This window comes from Exophiala oligosperma, assembly GCF_000835515.1.
Source record: "Exophiala oligosperma strain CBS 72588 unplaced genomic scaffold supercont1.1, whole genome shotgun sequence".
Lineage (NCBI taxonomy): Eukaryota > Fungi > Ascomycota > Eurotiomycetes > Chaetothyriales > Herpotrichiellaceae > Exophiala > Exophiala oligosperma.
In genome coordinates this window covers 4,288,627-4,308,287 of record NW_015622818.1, presented here as the reverse complement: position 1 = coordinate 4,308,287, position 19,661 = coordinate 4,288,627, and the positions used below count along the sequence as shown (strand labels likewise).

At 50.3% G+C, this 19,661-nt stretch overlaps 7 protein-coding genes across 7 annotated transcripts; 2 read left to right on the top strand and 5 right to left on the bottom strand.

The window, feature by feature from the left end:
• Positions 1 to 180: 180 nt before the first annotated feature.
• Positions 181 to 2,436, top strand: PV06_01466 (uncharacterized protein; the record flags this gene model as incomplete). The annotated part of the gene is made up of 4 exons (XM_016402070.1): positions 181 to 1,156; positions 1,219 to 1,353; positions 1,402 to 1,495; positions 1,551 to 2,436. The coding sequence occupies 4 exons, from the start codon at positions 181 to 183 to the stop codon at positions 2,434 to 2,436; spliced, it is 2,091 nt and encodes a 696-aa protein (XP_016269123.1).
• A 177-nt stretch (positions 2,437 to 2,613) lies between these two features.
• On the bottom strand, positions 2,614 to 6,369 carry PV06_01464 (uncharacterized protein). The gene is made up of 3 exons (XM_016402068.1): positions 3,769 to 6,369; positions 3,606 to 3,703; positions 2,614 to 3,554 (listed from the first exon to the last, which is right to left on the bottom strand). The coding sequence occupies exons 1-3, from the start codon at positions 3,919 to 3,921 to the stop codon at positions 2,978 to 2,980; spliced, it is 828 nt and encodes a 275-aa protein (XP_016269121.1). The 5' UTR covers positions 3,922 to 6,369; the 3' UTR covers positions 2,614 to 2,977.
• Positions 5,059 to 5,806, top strand: PV06_01465 (uncharacterized protein; the record flags this gene model as incomplete). Its single annotated transcript, XM_016402069.1, has 2 exons — positions 5,059 to 5,124; positions 5,384 to 5,806. The coding sequence occupies 2 exons, from the start codon at positions 5,059 to 5,061 to the stop codon at positions 5,804 to 5,806; spliced, it is 489 nt and encodes a 162-aa protein (XP_016269122.1).
• Positions 6,370 to 6,961: 592 nt separating the features above from the next.
• Positions 6,962 to 9,076, bottom strand: PV06_01463 (uncharacterized protein). The gene has a single exon (XM_016402067.1). The coding sequence runs from the start codon at positions 8,812 to 8,814 to the stop codon at positions 8,446 to 8,448; it is 369 nt and encodes a 122-aa protein (XP_016269120.1). The 5' UTR covers positions 8,815 to 9,076; the 3' UTR covers positions 6,962 to 8,445.
• A 2,788-nt stretch (positions 9,077 to 11,864) lies between these two features.
• PV06_01462 (uncharacterized protein) lies at positions 11,865 to 12,962 on the bottom strand (the record flags this gene model as incomplete). Its single annotated transcript, XM_016402066.1, has 2 exons — positions 11,865 to 12,854; positions 12,909 to 12,962. The coding sequence occupies 2 exons, from the start codon at positions 12,960 to 12,962 to the stop codon at positions 11,865 to 11,867; spliced, it is 1,044 nt and encodes a 347-aa protein (XP_016269119.1).
• Positions 12,963 to 14,241: 1,279 nt separating this feature from the next.
• PV06_01461 (uncharacterized protein) lies at positions 14,242 to 15,168 on the bottom strand (the record flags this gene model as incomplete). The annotated part of the gene is made up of 2 exons (XM_016402065.1): positions 14,242 to 14,615; positions 14,745 to 15,168. The coding sequence occupies 2 exons, from the start codon at positions 15,166 to 15,168 to the stop codon at positions 14,242 to 14,244; spliced, it is 798 nt and encodes a 265-aa protein (XP_016269118.1).
• Positions 15,169 to 16,535: 1,367 nt separating this feature from the next.
• On the bottom strand, positions 16,536 to 19,314 carry PV06_01460 (uncharacterized protein; the record flags this gene model as incomplete). Its single annotated transcript, XM_016402064.1, has 6 exons — positions 16,536 to 17,599; positions 17,657 to 18,483; positions 18,530 to 18,682; positions 18,734 to 18,968; positions 19,017 to 19,088; positions 19,146 to 19,314. 6 exons carry the CDS (start codon positions 19,312 to 19,314, stop codon positions 16,536 to 16,538), a joined length of 2,520 nt encoding a protein of 839 aa, XP_016269117.1.
• Positions 19,315 to 19,661: the final 347 nt, after the last annotated feature.

The following is a 19,661-nucleotide window of genomic DNA, read 5'->3' as shown; positions in this document are numbered from 1 at the left end:
TAGGGACCAAGATATATGCGAGATTACCCCGAGATACGCGATATCTCCGATGAATGGGGCGTCGCCTGCGCCAAGGTTGCAGCCTGACCTCTAAGTTACACATCGCGTGTGTGAAAGTCAACTGAATGTGGTCTGCGCAGCTCACATTATCAGTCCACTTCTTTCATCGGATGACGCACGATGGACAATGCAAATCAGTCCGAAGGGGACGAGGATCGTGTTTCGCCCACCGAAATCAACCAGATCCTCCGGCGCAAACGGAAAGCTCGCGAGCGTAGGGCCTGCTACCCATGTCGACAGCGCAAAGTCAAGTGTAATTACGAGACACCCTGCCAACGATGCATTGATCGCGATCATGTAAACCTTTGCTCCTACCAGCAGGTGCCGAAAGCAGTCGCCGACACTCCTTCGACCACAAAGGCCGCCTCGGTTATCAATGACACGCCTGGGCGAACGCTGGACTGGAACCAGCTATGGTCGAAACTTCAGTCCATGGAAGCTTCTCTCCGTGATATCAAGAACGAGATAGCCGGCCACGTGCAATTCTCGGATAGGGCGGTCCCCTCTGTCAGACAGGCTAGTTTGCCTACTCTGAGCGAAAAAGGAGTAAATACTGTTGCTTCTGCTACACCAGGAATCCCCTCGCGGAGCGGGCTCGTTGCTGATGGCTCGGTTCATTTGGGTCGCAACTCGGTCCCAGCCATGGCCGTGGCCCTTGGTGGTGGCAATGACGAGGAAGCCTTGCAGACTGTGGTGGGAAATACCGTCTTGCCTCTCTTCGGCCTCGACAATGAATCTGCCACCTACCCTTTCACCGACCTCTGGGGCTTGACCGATACGGCCTCCCGGGTCCGGGAGGTGTGTAAATTGATACCCTCCGACGCTGATTGCTTCCAGTATCTGCGACACTATCGTGACAATGCCCATGTCTTGTACCCGGCTGTCGTCGACATTGATCAATTCGAATCCGAGCTGACCACCTTTCTCCTCTCTCGCTCAAACTCTCGATCTCAGCTCGGTGCCTACGTGGACGAGTCTTCGGAAATATATGGCCGTACCGTCCATTGGATAAGCCTTCTGTTTGCATGTCTGGCGTCGGGCTGCCAATGCTCGTCCTTGCCACGAAAAGAACGGCAATTAACTGCACAGGTCTATGGTAGTCATCACGCTTCTCCTTGGTCTCGCCCACATGTGATTTGCTAATTCCCTGAGTTTTAGTCTGCTGTGCCTATGAGTGTCTACGCATCTGTAATCATCTGTCGAGACCGACTCCGGTGGACATCCAGTCCCTTCTCGTGATTGGGAATGTCATTGCGAACAACATGAACGCTGGCGTTGCTTGGTCACTGCTCGGTAATAGCCGAGTGTTATCTTGTTGTCCTTGACGTTGACCGATTCCAGGCCTTACTGTTAGATTGGCTCAGACAATTGGTCTGCACGAAGCAGCAGAGCTCTCGACGTTGCCAGAGCACGGACGCCTTCGAGAAGAGATCTGGTACGTTGACTTCAATATTCCTCAGGACACTATTGCTGTTTGCTAACAAACCTAGGTGGCGCATCGTATGGCAGGATAGCCTGCTCTCCATCCTTTTCGACCGATCCCCCGCGACCTTCACCATCGCTTCCCGGCGCCAACACAGCGCCGCGAACCAGAACTCGGGGAACATGTCCTACCTCGAATGCATGAAGAGGTTATGCACAGCAATCCTTGACATTGTACGAGAACGATCAGTTGCTGGCGACCCGACCCAGGAGGTCCCCCTCATCCTAAAGCATCGTGATAGGCTAAACGCAATTGTGACCGATGCCGCACCTCATTTGACGAACGTCTCTGCATGCCGGTCCATGAGGGACCAGCTCGAGCATTGGAACCTTTCACTTCATTTATCGTACGTGATGTTCGACCTGCATCGAGCGGCACTTCGGCTTCACAGGGATCCAGGACTAAGCCATCTACGAGAAGCATGCATCAACGGCTTAGCTGGGACTGTTAACGCGTATCTCGGTCTGCAAAGGGTGTCGTCGACTACCAGAACTTCATGGATCGCCATGCAAAGAGCCCTCAGCTCCGCCCTCCTATTAGGCATCATCAGAGAGCACACCAAGAGCAACCATGTCCACGCTCTTCTTCAAGATCTCTTGACGGTCATGACGAACCTTAATTCAGACACTGATCCGACCGAAGTGCCAGCCCCCATGGCAAGAGCCATCATGGCTCTTCGTATCTTTTTGCAAGGCCCTGACGCCATGGAGCTTGATAATAGTCCGTGGTCGTTCCTCGGGCCTGGGAGGGCAGAGAAGTCGGAACCGACCTCATTAGCCTCACCTACGATGTCCGACAAGTCGCCTTATGGCAACAGCCCGTTCTCGCTTCTCGGGGATATCCTGTGGGGTACTCAATCAATGCACGTCCAGGGCTTGTATCGACGAGCTTAAACGCCCACGAATCGATATGACAGAAAACTCTGAGTGCACTTTCTGTGCATGAGAGCCGAGACACATCGCACGTCCATTGATCACAATACGATTGTGTTGAAGATGTGGAACCCACAAGCTCAGGAAAGGCTACTCATGAGTATCTCTTATCTTTCAACAGTCATTGAATGTTCTGATGAAGAATCTACCATGTATCAGCTTAACGTACTGCTTCCAAGAGAGATGGTCTAAAGATGACGGGACGTAATCGCTTCAGTCCTATGTTTAAGACGCGAAACAAAGATATACACATCCAATGAAATGCAACAAGCTTCATATACAAGTCGAATGAAACACAGCAGGCTTCATGGGACAAAAATGTTTCGATATGGGAAGCAAGAGCCTGCTCCTCAACGCCTCAGGTCGTTATGTAAGCTTAACGACAATATCCCCACCCACTTGCATCTAAATAACTTGTCCGGTGCACCTCTCAATTGATCCATTCCAAATCCGAACGCCCAAAGATCACAGTACAGAAACAGCGTCCAACGCCACAACGATCTCAATAAAACTCTTGTTGCAGCCATGGGTAGGGCAAGTTGGACTGTCCAATGTCCGCAAACAAGGAGTTGGAGTCGAAGTCAATTGGATCATAATACCCTGCGGCATCCAAGTCAAACAAGGAGTTCCACTCTGTCGCCGATGCCGGACTTGAGCTACCGCTTTGATCAGAACCATCCAAATCGCTGCCATTTGTGGAACAACGATCACCAGTGGTCGATAAGGGAGGACTCGTCTCAAAGTTACCAGGTGTCATGGTCACTAGAAAGTCGTCAGAAGGACCTCGATCAGCGCCAGGCCAGTCTCGGCATTTTTGATTGCCTCCGTGTTGCTTAACGGATGCTGCACAAGAACCCGTGGTAGACCTGGATTCCCTCGTGTGGCGCGAGTCGTCCGCCTCAGCAATGTCGACCGGGTCCAAACCGAGAGAAACCACGATGTCATTTACAGAGATGTCACTGGATGGAGAGCGTGTGACATTTGAAATGCCATGCTCCTGGCCTGTCTTCAATTGCCGATACAATTCGTGCACGCATGCGACAAGGATCGATTGTTGGCGCGCTAACTGCTCGGCATACCTGACGAGGAGTCAGACCATGACCAGGTTGAACCATGAGTCCTTTACTTACCCTGCTGCGGTCTGAGACCCTGAGCTTTTCCGAACGTACCTGTATGTACACGACGTCTGGCTCCTTGAACATTTGCCGCAAGGCTCACCGCCGTCGCACTATTCGCCAATACGAATCAGCTTCGTCGCAGGACAGCATACACACTCGGGACAGCTGGACTGACCTTGGCCTTTTTTATTCTGCAAAAGTCGCAGGCTCGGGATACCCTGTGCCTCATTTGCCCTGCATACCTACGACCCGATGCTTTTCCTTGTGGTCTAGTGCGACTCGCTTCGTCGAAGGCGAGCCTTCTTTCGCTATTATCTTGTGGAAACATTTTGGGGGAAGATTGTTTTTATTGCTTCTTGCCACAGTTTGTACCGTCGTGCAGCCAGCGATAAATGGAGAAACAAGACCTTCAGGGCTTATTCCTCAGCATTGTTATGTACCCTTTTTTGAAGCAACTGGTAATCACGTACTTCGAGCGCCGAACCGTCCCTGTCCCCACCCAACCCGATACTTGGGCCTGTCGGCCACTCACATGCCTAATGACAATTGTGAGTCGGGGCCAGAAGGCGAGGGGCGAGGATCGTCATGAGAGGATGTTGTTATCGATACACCACTTTTTGTATCCACACCCCGCCTTGACGCTGGCTCGAAAGGGGGGTGCGCGGCTCAATAGTCTAGAATCATTTTGTCACCTGAGTGCTGCATGATGGCGATAGATTCATCTTGGGTAAAGAACCAATCGCATTTTGCGAGGATTCGAAAAGAATTGATCGACTCTTCGTTTGCCAGGGGCTTGTGGCCGAGAATACGGATTTCCTTAGACCAATTCAGCCCTTGGGTATCATTCTTCGTTCCCACGTGAGTCAGCACAGAATCGGATGATTCTGGTTCGTTTTTGCAAAATCTCGGCCTCTTCGCTGGGGTTCAGCTGACCTAATCACTAGGCCCTGGCTTGTCTTGACATGTTCGACCTAATCGCGGGTCGGGTTTTCATTGTGATCTGCAAGCAGTCTTGGCTTCTCTCGCAATTGTGACCGCTCTGGCGTGCCCGCGCCCGGTCGACAGCCTTCGACGTCCTTCTGGTCGTCTTGGAAGAAGACTTTTGACTCCAGATGATCAGAATGGAATAACGAGCTTTTCTCCCCCTGCCCATGGGGTGATGTGCTCATGATGCCTGTGCTCGTGTTTAGAGAGAGAGAGAGAGAGACTACGCAAAGGTGCGTTTTCGACACAGAGCCTCGAGAAGTCCGGACGAGTCACCAGACCACAGCCTCGTAAAGATGGATTATATCTATTGCGAATGTCTCCGTGTCCAAGGAAGGATGTTTTTGGTTGTTCATGTAAGTGTATCATCACTGAAGCTCGCACTCTCCGGGGCGAAAAAACAAGCCTATCATAATCATCATCATCATCCATCTCACTCAACTACACAACCACCCCAATGTCCATGTACGACCCACGCAAGATGGAACCTAGTGTTCTCAGGCTCCTGTCGAGGGGCTTTTATATGTGGGAATCGATCTGCGCCGCTGTAAGTATTTCCACAACGTCCCAAAAACTTCCTTCCCTGTCCCCCGTGGACAGGGGCATTTGTTTTTTTTTGGTCGAGACTGTTTCCATTTGGCCCTTCTTTACACCCCCGGATGAGCCTTGCGGCCTACTGTTCGCGTCGACGCAAGAACCCCCAAGGGCCGGCTAAGACAAGTCTCGAGGGAAAAAAGATGGTGGAACATTCCACCACAAAACGGCTGCAAAAGACTGACGCAATGACTTTGTACCTTCCTTGATAGGTCGTTTTGGGTATCAACTCGTGGTACCTTGCCAACTACAACGACACGCCGGTCTACCCGCAGGCTCGTCTGGTCTACACCGAGATCATCGCGGGGCTGGCGATACCCATGTCCAACGTCTTCGCCTGGATCTACAACGTCGTCCCCCGGTGCCTGGCCATGGTGAACCTGTTCTTCTCGCTGGCCTTCTTCTCGGCCTTTGGCGCGCTGATCGAGTTCGACTGCGACAAGAACTGGCACGGGTGGTCCCAAGGCGTGGGGTCCTCGTACCGTGCCTGCTGGAGGGCCACCGAGGCCTTTTGTTTCATCGGGGCCTTCTTCTGGCTCTGCAGTGCCATGTTGGCCTTCTTCACGCCCCGGGTCGAGGCCGAGTCACACATGCCCCACAGGAAACACAGCCAAGCCTCGAGCAGTCAGGTGTAGAGAGACTCGGGCCAACAAAGGGCGGTGAACATCGGCGAGACTAGAAAGAGAGGAGAGAACGAAGCAGAGAGAAGCAGAGGGGAGAGAGGGAGAGGGTGGAGACGTCGTTGATGAAATTATGAAGAATATTGCAGCAAAAGAAAAGGAGTCATGGTGGTTTTTCAGTCTGTTGTTTTCGAGTCGATTTCTTTAATCTCCTTTGATCGTCTGGAAGGGGTGTTTTTTCTTTGAGGATTTTCACGACAAAATACCCCCCTTTTTGTGTTTGTCATTTTGTACCATCACGAAGCAAACAGTTTTGGTTTTTTTTGAATAGTGATAATAATGATAATAATAATCATCTAAGCCTCTAATCCTCTAATCATAATATTCGAGTAATGCAAAGTTTTGGTACATGAAAACCATTTACCCAAGGTAAACAAAATGGGTTTTCAGAGATGAGTTGTTATCAATAATGACGACCTTGGGCGTCTCTCTCTCTCTCCTCTCTTTCTTTTTTTTCGTTAAGAACTCATAATGACGATAAGAATGGATCAATCACGAAATTCGGATACTTGTCCAGGGACATACCGATACTTTCCCTTAGCTGCAGATCGTTTTTTTTAGGCTTCTTAGAGGGTGGTGCGGTGCCGTCAAACCGAAGTCCCAAAGGTTCCAAAGTGCTCTAAAGGGGACCAAGCTCACCGAGAAACTCGGTAGTCTGATTTTCCCTGCATGATGAGAAAACTACAAAAATGAGAGATTTATTGTCAGGGATGTCGTGGTGTACAGTACGTGTGATGGTATGGTAGTAGTATTAGTGGGTGTACTGTACTTTAGGCAAGGTACCCATACAAATTGCCTCTTACTAGGACAAACTGGCAGATGGCACCACCACCACCACCATCTCGCCCTCTCCGGTCTCGCGGCTTTTACCGGTTCATCATCATCATCATCATCATCATCATCATAAACAATCTGATTTGTACAATACAAGTAAAGCGCCAACTTTACACTTTGAGTACTTGTCATGATCCTGGTACAATACTAGTACTATCTGGGGGGGAAGGAAAGATTCTTCCACTCTCACACCACTTTATTTACCCTTCACCTTATCGGGTTTTGTTTTCTTTTGTGACCATGTGACTTGAAGGTTGTCATTGTACAATTACTACTGCACGTATACCTACTGGCAAAACAGACTGGAAGGGGTCAGTCATATGGTGCGCCCCTCTTTTTGGTTATTTGCTAGAAAATTCCGTCGAAGCGTCTACTCTCACTTGCACTTTTACAGTAACAAAGGGCCACTCACGAGGTTGTCATGCGAGGCTCACTCCGCCTCAACGGGTAACGATAGTGTTGGCACCACGCGTGAATCTCGGTCAGGTAGTTCACGTTGGTTGTCGATCATTCTTCTCACCTGGTCCCCATCATCCGATTTTCCACGTTGAAGCTGATTCCCGTCCGGGTACCGAGTATTTGTACATCCACAACCTTGTAAAACAAAGTGAAGGCTTGTTTTTTTGGTGGTACAAGAGAAAATGCTTCAACATCATCAAACTTTACCAACACAGACACAAAACTGTACCCAGACGCACCTTATCCGAATACATACATGAGAATTGTATGTCTACACCATTGACATTGTCATCATCATCATCATCATCATCGTCATCATAACTCATCCTCATTATTTACCACTTCTTCCCAACGCAGCTCTGAACACACAACCATATTCATATTATTGATTATTATCAACCTTTTTGATATGGAAACACTCGCATACAAATTGACTTGGCTTTCAAAGTGGAAGCTTCAATGCGAATCGTCACTGGGTGACCCAAGCTTCACCAAACTCATCGGTCACTACTCCGTCTATCAAAGAACCGCACAATACCTGAACGACCACGACGACTCGAGTTCCGAAGCCACGGCCGTCGACCTGGATTACACGGGATCCGGCATGGAAGATTTCGACTGGCCGGAGGACGCGAGTGAAATGTACTCGTTCTCCTCTGGTCTGTCCGACGACCCGCTGGCCCTTTCCAGTCTGCACGACAAGACCGATGTGGCGGTCGGCACAAACATGTCTTCCTCGGTCGTGGTCTCGGAAGATGAAATCCAACTCGGAAACGAAGACGATGACGACAGTGACCCGTTTTCCGACCCTGAAGCAAACGAGTTCAGCAGCGACGAAGAAGACACGTCCAGTGATTCTAGCGTGGAAGAGTTGGAAGACCGCGACTGTCCGCCGCCGCCTTCGCCAAAAACCGTCTGCGAAATACCGAGACCGACAAGACCGAGACCGAGGATAGTTCGATGTCCTTGACGATCCTGTTACGAGATGTGCGAGTTACTCGTGAATTTCATGAAACCGGCTCGGACAGCCAGGAACATGTTCTTTTTCCAAGAACCCGTCGGCTTTTTGACAACGGCTACGCACCGCCCGAGTGTCGAGGGTCGAGGGTCCAAGCTTGTGAAATTTCCCATTTATCCCGAGATGGTCTTGTGAAAAAGATACCGCGGGAAGGGATTGTCGCCGTGAGATCAACGGATGTTGTGGCGTTTTTGTGTGGAATGAGACCGGTCTTCTTTGGATAGTCGGCATTCCTCGTTGGTCCTAGCGAGTTGAAGAAGAGAGCAGGACGATTTCTCACAGGTCAATCTAAACATATGGCGCAGCATGTCGTACCTTTTAAGATTGTCTCGGAAGCCGCAAGCCACGAACCACACAGCACATCAATGAAGTCGGAAACAGTTGATCCCAACATGACGGCTTGCCAGGGCCCAAGGTCGGAGAGGCACGGCAGGCGAGTGGGTGTGAGTGCATGAGAGCGAAAGACACAGTATGCGAAATGAGAGTGAGGGAGAAAGAACATCGAAGAATGTGGGATGTCACCTCTTCGCACCATGGACAAAAACAATCCAAATCTCCTTAGCCACCTTCCTCCCCAAGTCACCAGTTTTCTTACCTGAACCACACTCACCAGATGTTTGAAACAGTCGACGTCTGTAACTCGTGCCCGCATGACATCAACTAAGTGCCCGGTTTTCTCTTTTGTGTCCCTTGTGTTCCATCCCGCCCAGAAGACTGTGGTCGAGAGACGAAAAAAGGGTTATCAAAGAAAAAAGCGGAAAACATGTGAAAAGTCGGTGCGGAAACCGAAGGAACCTACAATAACCAAGCACCTACAGTATAACTCCGTACCTATCGGTCTATCACTACCACCACCACTGTATACTTTTAACCTACAGTACTGGAGCGAGTGAAATGTCCTGACAGTAAAGAGGAAAAAGGTGGTAGCAGTCGCCGAGCTTGTGATCAGTTTTGACTCTTTTTTCCGGTGATGCAGTATTAATTCTGGGCGTTCCAGAATCATCTACTGTACGTACGAGAGAGATACTAGTATCCCGCTTTGTTTTTGGCGTTGCCTCGGTTCTTGGTTATTTTTTTACAAATGAGCCATATACAAATGAGCCATAATCGTATGAGAATGACAAACGATTACTTTTCTTTTCCTTTCTCCTTGGCTGGCTCGTTGTTTCATTTATTCCCTCTTCTCACACTCCTCGCTCGCTTCAAGTCACATGGATGGACTTGGCCAGTGACCATACGTGTCAGAATCGACCAATTGCATATCTACCTCATCCTCCCGAATCAGGCATTTTGTGGCGGCCCTTTCAACCAGGGTAGTGTCCGTACTCCGTATCATGATGGAACGTCACACCATCAACAATAGCATTACCACGACATAAATTCGTGTCCAAATGACCTTGTTGATGCTTCGTAGTCTAGTTCTCTTCTGTAGAAATAAAGCCACAGAAACAATCCAAAAATCAAGCTACACAAGTATTTTACCTGCTCTTACACAAGAACAACGGAACAAAATCTTTCAAAAGCGACAGCTCAGCTACAGCTTACAACGACAAGACACTCCAAAAAAACAATGAAACTCGCGCGACCTCTCAACACAACAACAACCACAACAATGGTGTCACCACAAGTTCTGAGACTGTCGTTCTTCTACTTTGCCATGGTCTTCACCTGCGGTGCCCTTTTCGGGTCTGCACGTATACCTTTCCTACAACCCACCCTCGGTGCGCGTTACGCCGAGCTCTTGGAGATGCCGTTGATGTTGTTCGTCATTTGGGAGTCCGCGCAGTTGACCGTGTCCCGCTTGGGTGCCACGAAACAAGGGGAAGAAAGACCCTCGACGCCGATCTGGATCGGCACGTTGGCCCTCGTTTGGCTGGTCGGCGTGGAATTGGCCACCACGGCCATCTTGCAAGGTGGGTGGTGGAACGGAGTCCGGGTCTATTTCGTCGGCCGTGACCTCGTGGCCGGGCCTGTCTACGCCCTCGCGGTACTCTCCTACACCATCATGCCCTGGTACATTTGGCTCTGCCAGAGGCAGCAGGCAAAGTGGACGATCGACTTTGACGGTTCGGTGATGGAGGAGGTCCAAGATGATGGAGGGTGGTTCTGAAAAAAAGAAAAAAAGATAACAGGGCCGTCCTCTACACACACACACACACACACAAGGTGTCAAGGGCAAATGCTTTCCGCTGTGTCACCACTACTACTGTGCGGAGTAATGTATTGTTAAGAGGGAAAAAAGAAAGGAATTGAATTGCTGCCGACGGTTTTGGTTTTGTCAAGCAACACACTCACGTGTCAATTCCGGGAAAATTGGGGTTTGGCAAAAGACAGGTAGGATTGAAGGGTCGAGGGTACGCTGTACTTTACACGGAGAGGGAGTCTTTTTTACGAGAAGGTCCCAAAAATACCAATCGAAGATTGGACCTTCAAGAGAAACTCGCGTAGAGAGACGAGGATGAAAGGGACTTTTGGGGCGGAGGTCGATAATGAAATAAAAACGATGTGTCGCAAGGAAGAATATTCACCGTACTGGGGGAGGGGGGAATCTCGGGACCACAAAAGACACTGCTAAACACTCGTAGAGTACTTAAGTTTCGGTGGGCGGCGGCTTTTCGAAAAAGACCATGGTGATCAACGTCCATATAGGTGGTCCTAGGAACACCTCCCCCAGACTCCGGGCCAGAAATAGGGGGTTCGGTGCAAAGAACCTGGTATGCGGATCGGATATAATGGCGGGGCTCCAGGCGGCAGAAAGCGGGCTCGGTCAGACGTTTACACATGAGAGCAATCAATATGTATGCCCACAGAGGGGGGAGGAGGGCTCTGAAAATGCCTGTTACGACTCGATAGGGGGTCTTTGAATCAACGTGCTTTGAACATGAAAACACAGAGAGAAAATATCGACAAAGCACCCAAAGTGTGGTAGACGCAGGGTCGGTCCTTTTTCTTTTTGTGTCTACTTCGTTCTTGCTCGTCTCGATTTTTTGGCGTCTCAAGGCCTTCGAGATGAAGCAGGTATCTTGAAGCAGCAGCAAGCAACAGAAAAAGTCTTGACCTAGTCGTCTGCCAGACAAAACGGGGGTGACGTGTGCTCACGACACAAGTTCTGTGCGTGTTTCGTGAGGGCCGTAGGTTTTGTTGCCTACTGAGTAGCTACTTCTGCGGGCGTTCACGGAGAGCAGAGAAACGAGAGCAGTGAGTGAGTTGAGTTGGGACAGTGGTCCCGGTTGGTAGATCACTTCTTGTTTATCGAACCCAGTTTTTTGTTGATATAAAAAAGGTCTTTGTTTTTGGGTTGCTTCGTGATTCTGAAAAAGAATCAACAAGAGAGAATCTACTCGTACCCACTTGGAAAAAGACCATCCTCCTAGACAGCAACAGAAACAGAACCAAGTCTAACACCACTTTTTCCAAAAAGAAGCATTCTTGAACTCACCGCACCTTTCATTACAAGGTGCAAGTAGAAAGATTTACAACCAAGAGAATAGATTTAGTCAGAATTCCTCCCCAAGCAAGAAAGCGTGCCGAAAGATCTTAGCGTGCCAGAAGCACACCACGCAAACAAATCAATGACTGTGTCGAGCTGGTTGAGTGGGTACCAGGGACCAGCCAAAAAGTCGTTAAAATACCGAGCATCATGTAGGAAGGGGGGCGGGCCATGAATGGGCGAGGCCTCGCTCGAGGACCACCCTTCCATTTTTAGGAAGGTCTTTTGTTAAACTGCATACTCCTCATGTTCTGTAGAAGCGTGCAGTCTTCGCATTTGATCATCTTCTCGAGGCTTGACACTTGGTCCCGCAGGCGCCGGACCTCGTCCTGCATGTGACGACTCTCGAGCTCGGAGCGGTGCACGTACTGGAGAGCTTTGGTCATGATCTCGCACTTGCGGACCCTTCGACCGGGGTCGGGGGGCTGAGTGTCGAATCGCATCAGGGGGGAATTAGCTTCCGTGGCCTGCAGGATCCGGTGAAGCTGGTTGATTTTTGCGTTGAGATTGTCACGGTACCGGCGCTCGATGACCGAGTGATTCTGTTTGGCCTTGATGGTCGCAGAATCTTCGCCGTCCGAGGACGAGTCAGACTGGCCTCCTCTTTTCTTCTCCGACCTCGTTGTCTCGGTCGACGGGCCCTGGTCGAGGGCCACCGCCACGTGTGCGGCTTGGGCAGATCTTGGTCCCCTTCCCCTTGCCCCTGCAGCGAAGCTCCGGACGCTCGCAGGGGTGCCTGGCGCCAGGCCTGGCCCCTTTCCTCGTGCGGTGGCGCCGATGCGCAAATTACCGGACGAAGGTGCGAATCGTGTCTCCGGACCACCAGGCCTCGCCCCAGACTTCTTGGCGGCGGCAGGATGCGTGGTGATACCTGGCTGGGGTGGTTGTCGTTCAAGCTCAAAAAAGGACATTCCGGTCTCAGCCGGGCCTGTCGGCAGCTGCGGAGTGGGGACCAGCTGCGTCTGCGAGGGTGCAATACAGGACACTGGTGGCATCACCGTAGGTTCAAAAGAATCTAGGTACGCGATGTCCACGAACGGCGACCTGGTCGAAGAAGAAGAGTTGGCATATGGGAAATTCTGCGTGCCGCCGCCGTGCGCAGGCCACGCACCCCGGTATGCTGTCATGTCGAGTTGACTGGCATTATCATCATTATTGTTGTTATTGGGTTGAAGGAAAAATCCATTATCGTAGGAGGATTGCTGTCACGTTCAGTGAATACCCCCGGGGCCATCATCTGATAGGAGGAAAGCTACCTGGTACATCAAGTCAGGGTCCTGATATGCGTCTTCCATGTCTCGGTAAGCCATATAGCGTGGTCGTGGAACAAGGTAGTAACGGAACAGCAGTACCTTGAGGGTGGCACACTGTCGCGGGAGATAAAAGAATTCACAAGAAATGTCGTATTTGGTATGTAGAATTGAACGCTATCGTGGTGGCAATAGCAACTTGAATATATCGTTCCATCAATCTGTGAATGTGGCAATACACAATCGACGTTGTGGAAAATCATATGTCATTGATGTTCATACCTGTCGGTGTACAAGTACTGAATAAGAAGGCCGTCAATCTGGGGAGCTCGGTGTAACAGTATCTCAGCCTCCGAAGATGACAAGGCAACACCATGGCATTCCCAACACACCTCTGAACTGGTAGATGTTTCTAGTGAGCAGTGGGACAAGCGAGGCTTTTTCTCACTGTATCGGGACTCGTTGCCATTCTAGGTGTAAGCATTGGTTCGCGGTCAGATATCGATGCGCTCGACTGGAAGAGGCAATTCCGTTCCCCCGCGCGGTGGCACATGTCAATCTGTTCAAGTCGAATGACCGCGAAGAATCCTGAGTGCATTGGCAGACGGAGGAGTCCGTACTTCGTACTAAATCATTGAAAGAATTCGGAGGAATGTCGTAGTACATTCGGACGCACAATGAATCTCATGAGACCTAGTTCGGGGGGATGCACCGCCAGTCGTCGTGGCTAAAGTTCTTCCAGGGGGGCCGGTCAGATCCATCTTAGAACCGAAAGGAGTTGACCATGGCATGACCCTGGACCCGCTAAAATACCCCAGGCCATATGAAAGGCCCTGTAGAATCCAAGAGACCCTGGATCACCTCCTTGGTCCAGGAACGATAAATGTCCCAACGGCTTGAATGGTGGTTTGTTCATTCACCTATCGACGGGGGATCGGGAAGTGCAGCACGGTGCTCTGAAGTGGACTTTTTTTGGGTCGAGCAGGAGAGAAAAGCCGTTTCTATTGCGGGCACTGTTCCTCCTGTACACCGGCCTTGTAGGCACTATGTTTGATATAAAACGAGTACAGACTCATCTCTGGTCATAGCTTCTGAGACCATTAGGAGACCTTCTACTCCGAACTCACATGTTGGCCTCTTTCCACGCTGTCAGGCAAGCCAGAATCAGGTAACCGGATAGAAATTCGGTAAACGATCGCTTTGTGCCGCCATCGGGCCCAACATGTCAACTCTTTTGGCGTAGAAAAGCCCCAAAGGAAGAGGGAGGGAGGAGGGGGGTCAGTGTTGCCCTCTGCATACCTATTTACTCGCATACTCGTACTGTCTGGTTGGGAGCAGGCTATTTTCTTCCTTTCACTCGCTGCTGTCGGCTTGATTGTTCGCTAGTATCCGTATTGACACTTTCGACAAAGGCCGTGGTCTCTACTGGGTATGCAGTGATCATCTCCGTGGCCCATCCTTGACGACGATATTCCTCCAAAGGCCAGACGCAGGCATAGGCCTCCTCATACTCTGCCTGGTCCACTAGACTATCGATGTACTCTGTGATTTCCACCCTGGCTTGACCTTCGGCCTTTAACTCTTGGTCAAAGAGATTCTGCCTCGGGAATTTTTGGATGGCGGTGCTGGTGCCCCGCTTCTTTGGCTCCTGATGGCGTTGACTGTCGGCGCCGTGTCTTGCTAGGAGCTTGAGAACCGAATACGGTGGCCGAGCTGTCGGGGCAAGATTTCGCTTAAGTGTTAGTCCAACAAGTCCCTGCATTTACAAATACAATACAAAAATGAGATGCAGAAGGAGAAGAAGAAGGAGTAGACAACAATAAAGAAGAAGAAAACACTTACACTTCTCCACCTCTCCTTCCGCTCTAGAATCCTCATCATTGATTTTCCAAGTGTTCACGGCCGCAGACAAATCCCTCCACGTTGGTGGCTTCGAAAACAACGACGGCGCCGGCTGTAATGGTGGTAGTGATGGTGGCGTTTCTTGGTCCGAGATGCTTGACCCCCGTCCAGAGGCGGCACTGTCGTCTGTGGATTTTGATGACCCGTCCTCGTCGATGTCCGGCACGACAGAGCCGTGTGGATAATCATCAGCATCACCATCATCTTCTTCTTCTTCGACGGCTGAAGGGCACTGATCTACGGCTGCTGCTGCTGCTGCCGCTGGCCACGCCCCACCGTGTAAGAACTCTGGCATGATACTGGCGGTGTCTTTTATCGCTTCCTCCTTCGTGGCCCTGGCCGCCTGCTCCACTTCCTCCATCATAGTGTGGCCGGGGTTCAGACAGTGATGATGGTCACAATTCGTGTGTATCATCCTCCCAATGGTTTTGGCGTCGATAGTACTTCCAAGTTGACACATCGGTACGGTCTGGGAAGTCAAGAGTTTGTAAATGCGTGAAAATGTGTCTCGAGGCAAATCTCGACGCAATGGACGATGAATATGAAGTAATCTGCCACTCGTAACAAGGGACTCACTCGGGGCTCATTCAAATCGACATTGTGGCAGTCTACACATGATCAACAGAACTATGGCGTGATGTCACAAGACTTCGTGTTCATTGCGAAGTACTGGAAGATTCCTCTTTCTTCCGACTCTTGTAGAGTTGCGGGCATTTAAAGGTAACAGTCACGGGGAAGAAAATAAAGATCGTCGACGATAGAAAAAACGATGATCTGACAGCTATGGTCATCATCAAGTTGTCATTTAAGAGGTCTTTTTCGCATGATGACAGTCTACTGTGGGCTTTCACTTTGGAACGAAACCACGTCTCGCCAGAATAGAATGACCTAGGTCTCTGGGACTGTGGTGATTCGGGTCTTTGTTCCTTGAAAGCTTTGTTGAGAGGGTGGGATGATTTTTTTGAATGGGCTACTACTGAATTTTTGCAAGTCTAGACCAAAAGACTCCGTCCTGCAGGTCTCACTGGTCTTCTCGTTTTTTTCCCTCTCTCACTGGTCTCACTGATACACTTCGAAAACCTGCTCGGTGCAAATATCGGCAAGTGATGGAGCAATAAGGCTCTCACAAGTCAGGGGAGGGGTCCTGTCCAAGGCTTGACCAATAGGACTTGAGGGAAACTGTGGCCGGATCCAAACTCACACACGGTCAGAAAATACAATACATACGACATACAACCCGTGCGAACTAATGAGAAAGAACAGAGAGGGTCTCGACCTGGTGAGTAAATGTCACGCCACGAGGCATTCTCCGTACTCTTGTTGTAATTTTTGGCATTCCAAACTATTGTACTCCCGTACTCGCTACACACAGGACAGGATGTGGCGCAGCTGAGGAAGTCCATTCCGCGTCGTCCTCGGTCCACAATTCTTATACTACTCCGTAGGGATCCTGCCAATGTGCACAGTCTCAGACTACCGTGGAACAAACTGACTAGAAGGATAACATGATTGGACCTCCTTTCACCAGTTTCACTAGTATACACAAGTGCACCTGCACACGCACTGCCTCAGGTGCCTAGACAACCACTCAACAGTCCTGACGTGTCCTTGTCAAGAGCCATCCGCCAAAAAAGTCCCCTCCGAGAACGCCATTAGGATTCCAAACGATACCTTTCCTCCCATGGTAGTTCCCCAATCCCACCTTGGCTGCATCAGCATCTGTCGGTCTGATCAGTCTGTGCCTCTGGGTACGTGAAACGACCTATCGTGCGATGACCAATCCTCGTCACCATTCGGTTGTCGGTGTCGATGCCATGGCTTTGAGAATTTTGGGGCGTCATAGATTCCAGCCGGATCGACTCCATGCTTCTCGATGAATTGCTCAAGCTTGGCGCGTTCATGTTGAACATGGGCGACAAGCTTCTGGAGGTCGACGGCAATGTGAGGGTTACATTTGGCAGCGCCACGGATGGCCGCTTCAGCCACGTGATACCTGCTGCACTTGTTCTTCAACATGGTCTCGAACGGGGTCATGGTGGTGACTTCGTTTTGAAAACTGGAGATGGATACTCTGTCGAGATGAGGTCGTCCAAACAGTAGGCCTTGGAGCTCGCTCGCGTAGCCGTGGTAGTTGAAGTGAATGTCCCGGTGAGGCGTGAAGAGGATGTCAAAGTCGCGATGACCTAGAGAATGAGGGTGTGAGCCTTCACGTCCTAGTATCATCAGGTCCGTAACGTTGACTACGCGGACAGACATTGCCGGAGCCAGGCGTCTCAAGTGTGCGGAGGCGGCCAGGACTTCGAACGTGGCGTCTGCCCCGATACCAACGAGAACAACGTCGGGGTCAATGCCATCGTCTGTGCTTGCCCATTTGAGCACCCCACCGCCCGCTCGACAGTGAAACTCTGCTTCTTCCGGGCCAAACCATACTGGTCCTGGGTGCGACGAAGGTACGATCAGGTTGACATAATTCTTGGACCGCAGACAGTGTGCAAGCGTGCACAAAAACGTGTTTGCGTCGGGCGGCAAGTACACTCTTCCAATGGTGGGCTTCAGATTCAGTACCGAGCCGATAAAGCTTGGATTCTGGTGAGAGAAACCATTGGGCTCGGGTCGGGTCCAGGTGCTGGTAGGAATGTAAGTCAGACTGTTCAAGTCCTGTCGCCATCCTGTGTCTCGTGCCGTTCTCAAGAATTTGCCATATTGGACCATCATGGTTGCAATGCTAGGAAACAGGCTCTCATCGGCAGCGAAAATGCCTGTGAGGCCTGTCATTGTGTAGCCTTGGAGCAAGCCTATAGCATCGAGCGGTGAGATTGGATCACTGGCCGTACAGATCGCGAAGTACATACCTTGACATGTATGCTCAGAAGCAAATTCGATGACCTGTTCTCCCGTGGACTTATTATTGGCATCCCATCTGAAGCTACGAAACGTGCGATCGGATAGCTTGTCCAACAGATTGAGCTTATTGCTCACCAGGCCGTCGGGTGAGAAAATACGGAGCGATAGTTTGTTCCGTGCAAGCGTATCGTCAAGATACCTACCGCCTTCTTTGAGACAGCTGCTCAGATTACCCCTAGCCACAGCATAATGCCGCCACTCGGGAACATCAAGCTGATGCCGCATGTCCCAGGTAACCCGATTCTGTCCGAGGAGGAGTCTCTCATTTGGAGGAATGATATCCTCGATGGCCTCAGAAACCTGATCGCCTTGAAAAATCTCTGCTGGCTTATAGGACTTTAGCCAGTCTTGTAGATGTTGCAATTCCTTTTGGTTGATCTTGGCATGAGGGAGCAGGACTTCTCTACCATGGAATGAGCCAGACAGATGTTCGTCGGGGTCGAGTAGAGGATAGCCCCATCGTCTTGAAATTCTGAGAATGATGATGGGCCAACGTGGTTTTACCAAATCATGCTCTCCGGCTTTAGCGGCAAGTTGTATCTCTTTGATGACTTCGACGGCCCAGTAGAGAGCACTGCTGAGTTCTCTGTCAATATCAGCCACATCATCGACGATGCAGGGGCGATAGCCGTAGCCTGAAAAAAGGCAACAGAGTTCAGCATCATCCATGGAGCCGAAGATGGTCTGTTGTTTGTCCTCAGCGCTGCTCATATAGAGGATAGGCAAGAGAGCCCCGTCTTGAGTAGGATTGATGTATTTACACATGTGCCAGGCACTATCCAGTGTGAGAATGTCAACTTTGGATACTTCGAGCTGCTTACGTCGCAGTTGGGCCAGTTTCGGCCTCTCCGTCTCCAATCACGGCCACTGTGATCAGTTCCGGTCTGTCCATGATTGTTCCGTACGCCACAGATAGGACGTGTCCTAGTTCACCGCCTTCGAAAATGCATCCTGGTATCCGAGCACTGATGTGACTATAACAAGGCTTGGTCAGTCAAGTGTCGGCAAAAGCAATCATTACCAACCTGGGAAAGCCTCCTGGGACACTAAATCCGGTAATCAGGTTATGCAGACCCTTCCTGTCCCGACTGTACTGGGGATAAAATCTTTCCAGAGATCTTTCCAGCCAAAGACATGAGAGAATAGCAGGGACGCCGTAATTGGCTCCAAGCAGACAAATCATTGGCTGGTCGTATTTCTGGATGGTAAGGTTGATATGGGCATACAACAAGGTTATTCCGGGTGAGACTCCCCAATATCCTTTAGCATATCAGTAGATGTCGAGCGCGGAATAGCAGATGGCCGAACCGATAATGTGTTTGATATCTTCCGGGCTTAGATCTCGTTCCAGTAGCACATTGTCCCTGAGAAAGATCATGGCTGTGAACAACATCAGCGTCGGTATGAACAAAGTTAGGAGGGTTAGGAGGGATGTACCAGCAGAGATATAGTCGGCAGCTCTACGAAATTCAGCAAGATGTGCTGTTGTCTTGAAATGTAACGGTTCCGGATACAAGTTCTTTCCGAGCTTGAGAGCGTCATCCGGAAGCTGAGAGATGGACACGCGGCGATCCCGACCTTGTGGAGGGATGTCGTTTGTAGCCATTGTGAAGAGAGACGTTTACCTTGAACGATCAGTAGTATGTGAAGTTTGCTGTGATGTTGATGCAAGCCGATGGACGTAAGAATATATGTAGAGTAAATCTAGACACGTCGTTCCTACGTCGTTGCAGCAAGCACATGATGACCACGTCTAGTGTATTCCATCCTCAGACTCATGTGGCCAAGACGACAGTCATCATGTTATTTGGACATGGCGGAGTTTCATGGAAGCAGCAGGCAAATCGATCACACCACATACACTTTTCACATATACAGGGGTACAATCCAATAGGGAAATATTGCCCATGGGAATGATTCGCCGCCTGACCTCATCCGTGCTCACTTTTCCGC